This window comes from Plectropomus leopardus, unplaced genomic scaffold (genome assembly GCF_008729295.1).
Source record: "Plectropomus leopardus isolate mb unplaced genomic scaffold, YSFRI_Pleo_2.0 unplaced_scaffold26344, whole genome shotgun sequence".
NCBI lineage: Eukaryota > Metazoa > Chordata > Actinopteri > Perciformes > Serranidae > Plectropomus > Plectropomus leopardus.
This window is the reverse complement of record NW_024628651.1, coordinates 1-3,252: the sequence shown is the minus strand read 5'-3', so window position 1 is coordinate 3,252 and position 3,252 is coordinate 1. Positions and strand designations below refer to the sequence as shown.

The following is a 3,252-nucleotide window of genomic DNA, read 5'->3' as shown; positions in this document are numbered from 1 at the left end:
ATCTATATATATTTCTAAATTTGTGTTTTACTTTATCGTGGAATAAAATAAATAGCTCATATTAACGCATGTATTCACAAAATCAGTTATTTCCGGCGTTCTCTCTCCTTCAGTGGAGCAACAGTGTTCGTATTTTTACTGTAATACTTTGAAATATTCTTTAAAGGCGGGAGTAGATGGTACTCATATTCTGTAAACATGCTCAAAGCCTGAAGAGTTAACCGACACAGATGATAACTAAGGAAGCCCTGAGCGGCCATACAATCATTCTTTTTTTTCTGAGATAACGGGATAATTTTCTCAATTTTCTGACCGTTACGCATCGTGACGTCCAGCGCCGTCAAATTAGCTCGACAGACAGCTGTTATAACAGTCAGCATGACGTGACATGACATTATCTGAGATCTCAAATCGATTTTGTCGCCATCTCGGGAAAATACACTTTTGTCATCTAGAGAAAATGATCCCGTTATCTCAGGAAAACAGAAGGAGAAGATGTATGAACGCACGGCCACGAAGAGCTTCCGTAGACAACCTGCTCGGAGGAGCCTGTGCTCTCGGAGCGAGGCTGCGGCGTTTGTCCAGCAGCTCCGTCACAGAGAGTCTGACTGTCTTACTTCTTGAAAATGTCCTCAAACAGGCCGGAGGTGAGCGGGCGGTGGCGTTTGAGCTCCTCCAGGTAAACAAAGTCCCCCTTCAGGATCACCTTCTGGTACAAAATCTCAGCCCAGTCCGGACTGTAGCTGTACGCCTCGGACACCACGAACACCTGAGAGACAGCGACACACGGGACAACATGACACCAAATTAAAAACATATCAAGGGTTAAAGGGTTAATGAATTAACTGATTATAAACCTTTTCGATGCACAGAATCTGATACACAGAGCTCGACATCTTATAGAAAGCTCTCCAGACGTTTGTTAACTGGATGTGTCTCAACTCAGGGCCCCCAGGACGAATTTGGCCCCAGTTTTCTATTTCACAGTTAAAATAGTGTTTGACTCTGTGAACAGTTTTTGTCCTTTTAGTCTCCATAAGGTGTCAGAGACATAAAACAGCATCAAAATAGAGCTTGTTGATTAAAAAAAAGAGCCAGAGGAGGATCCCCCACACCCCCGACAGAGGACACAGCTGAGACACCGATGTCCTAAAATCACAGAGATGTCTTAAGATCTTAGAAATGTCCTAAAATTCTGGTAATGTCCTAAAAACCTAGAAATATCCTAAAATCTTAGAAATATCCGAAAAAATCAGAGATGCCCTAAAATGCTGTACAATGTACATGTGACAAAAATTCTTCTTCTAAAAAATCCAAGGGATGTCCTAAAATCCTAGAGACATCCTGAAATCCTAGAAACATCCTAAAATTCGTATATTGTATTATCCTATTTCTGCTACACTGGATCATGGTAAAATGATATTAGTTTAACAGAACATAATGTACATGAGTCGGTATATGACCTTTATGTCGGGCAGAATTTTATTTGTGGATATAAGTAAGTAAGGTTATTCTTGTATTTTGATGCAAGGTAAAAAAATGAGGAAAAATGTTATGTTTGATTTAAAGATGTAGGAAAAACTGACTCAGCTATTGTGTACCAGGAACATCCTTAAATTCTTCAAATGTCCGAAAATCCTAGAAATGCTTTGAAAGTATAGAAAAGACCTAAAGTCCTAAAAATGCCCTAAAATCCTTGAGACCTCCCAAAATCCCTGAAACATCCTAAAATTCTTCAAATGTCCTTAAATCTTGGAAATGTACTATAATCCTTGAAACGTTATTAAATCCCAAACACATCCAAAAATCTGAGAATCACCCTAAAATCTAAGAAATGTCCTATATTCCTGGCAACATCCTAAAATTATAGAAATGTCCCAAAATCTCAGAGACATGCTTAGACCCTGAAATGTCCTGGATCCCTGAAACATCCTGAAAATGCTGAAACGTCTTAAAATCCAGAAAACGTGGCCCAGCAGAGCGAGCGGAGCGTCCCCGCTGCAGAGTTTCGGGGTCTGTGTCCTCAGTAACGTAAACACACCTGGTAGCATCGTGGGAGCGCCGCGACGGCGTTCAGCAGCTCCGCAGGTCGCAGGTTGATGATGCGCAGATCCGATCCCTGGTTCAGGAAGTGCAGCTGAAGAGCGACCAGCTTGGCGGTTCGGACACAGCGAGCGGCCTGACGCACACACGAGTCCTGGACACACACACACACACACACACACACACACACACACACACACACACACACACACACACACACACACACAGTGAGGATGTCGTCCGGGCGTTAACGGTGGGACCAGCTGGACGCGGAGGAGCTGACGTACCTTCGAGAAGCTCTCGGCGGCGTCCTTCAGCAGCGCCAACACTTTGAGCAGCGAGCTCTTCAGATCAGCGGTGACGACTGGAGACAAAACCACAAACAGCTGATTCAGAATAACATCCAGATTTCGGGGATAATCTGGCGTTGACGGCTGTAGGCGCCGGCTCACCCCACGCCTGAGACTCGATGATCTTCAGCTGCGTTCTCGCCGCCATCTCGTGGTTTTCTCCGATCTCCCTCCTCATGCTGAAGCACAGCGCCACCATGTTGTGCTTCTCGCTGTCTGCAGGGAGGCAGCGCTTGATGTAATCCAGCAGAGCCGTCTTCAGACTGGAGCTCTGCAGAGACAGCGGGGAACATCAGGGGACAATGGAGACATGTTAACGTCCCACATCAGCGATACTCAACTTACGGCCCGCGGGCCAAATCTGGCTCCTGACAGGGTGCCTGGTGGCCCCCCAACCATTTTCTATTTCATAATAAAAATAGAAATGTCCTGAAATCCAAAAAATGTCCAAATAGAACAGAGAGGTCTTAAATCTCAGAGATGTCCTAAAATTCTAAAAATGTCCTAAAATTTTAGAAATGTAGAAAAATTCTACAAACATCCTGAAATCAGATACAGGTCCGAAAATCCTAAAAACATTTTAAAAAATCGTAGAAATGCAAAAAAAAAAATCATAGTAATGTCCAAAAATCCTCATGAAGTTCTTAAATCACAGAGATGTCCTAAAATGCTAGGAATGTCCTAAAGTCTTAGCTGTGTCCAAAATCCTAGAAATGCCAAAAAATCCTAAATGTCCAAATACCCTAGAGGAGTCTTAAAATCCTAGAAATGTCTAAAAATTCTAGAAGTTTCCTGAAAACCATTTTCAAAGATCCTAGAAACATCCTAAAATCCAATAAATGTCCTAAAATCCAATAAA

The 3,252-nt window shown here is 42.9% G+C and overlaps 1 protein-coding gene across 1 annotated transcript; it reads right to left on the bottom strand.

The window, feature by feature from the left end:
- Nucleotides 1-497: 497 nt before the first annotated feature.
- On the bottom strand, nt 498-2,783 carry LOC121966928 (spatacsin-like). Its single transcript, XM_042516996.1, has 4 exons — nt 2,496-2,783; nt 2,331-2,407; nt 2,042-2,197; nt 498-769 (listed from the first exon to the last, which is right to left on the bottom strand). The coding sequence occupies exons 1-4, from the start codon at nt 2,590-2,592 to the stop codon at nt 614-616; spliced, it is 486 nt and encodes a 161-aa protein (XP_042372930.1). The 5' UTR covers nt 2,593-2,783; the 3' UTR covers nt 498-613.
- Between the last annotated feature and the right edge of the window lie 469 nt (nt 2,784-3,252).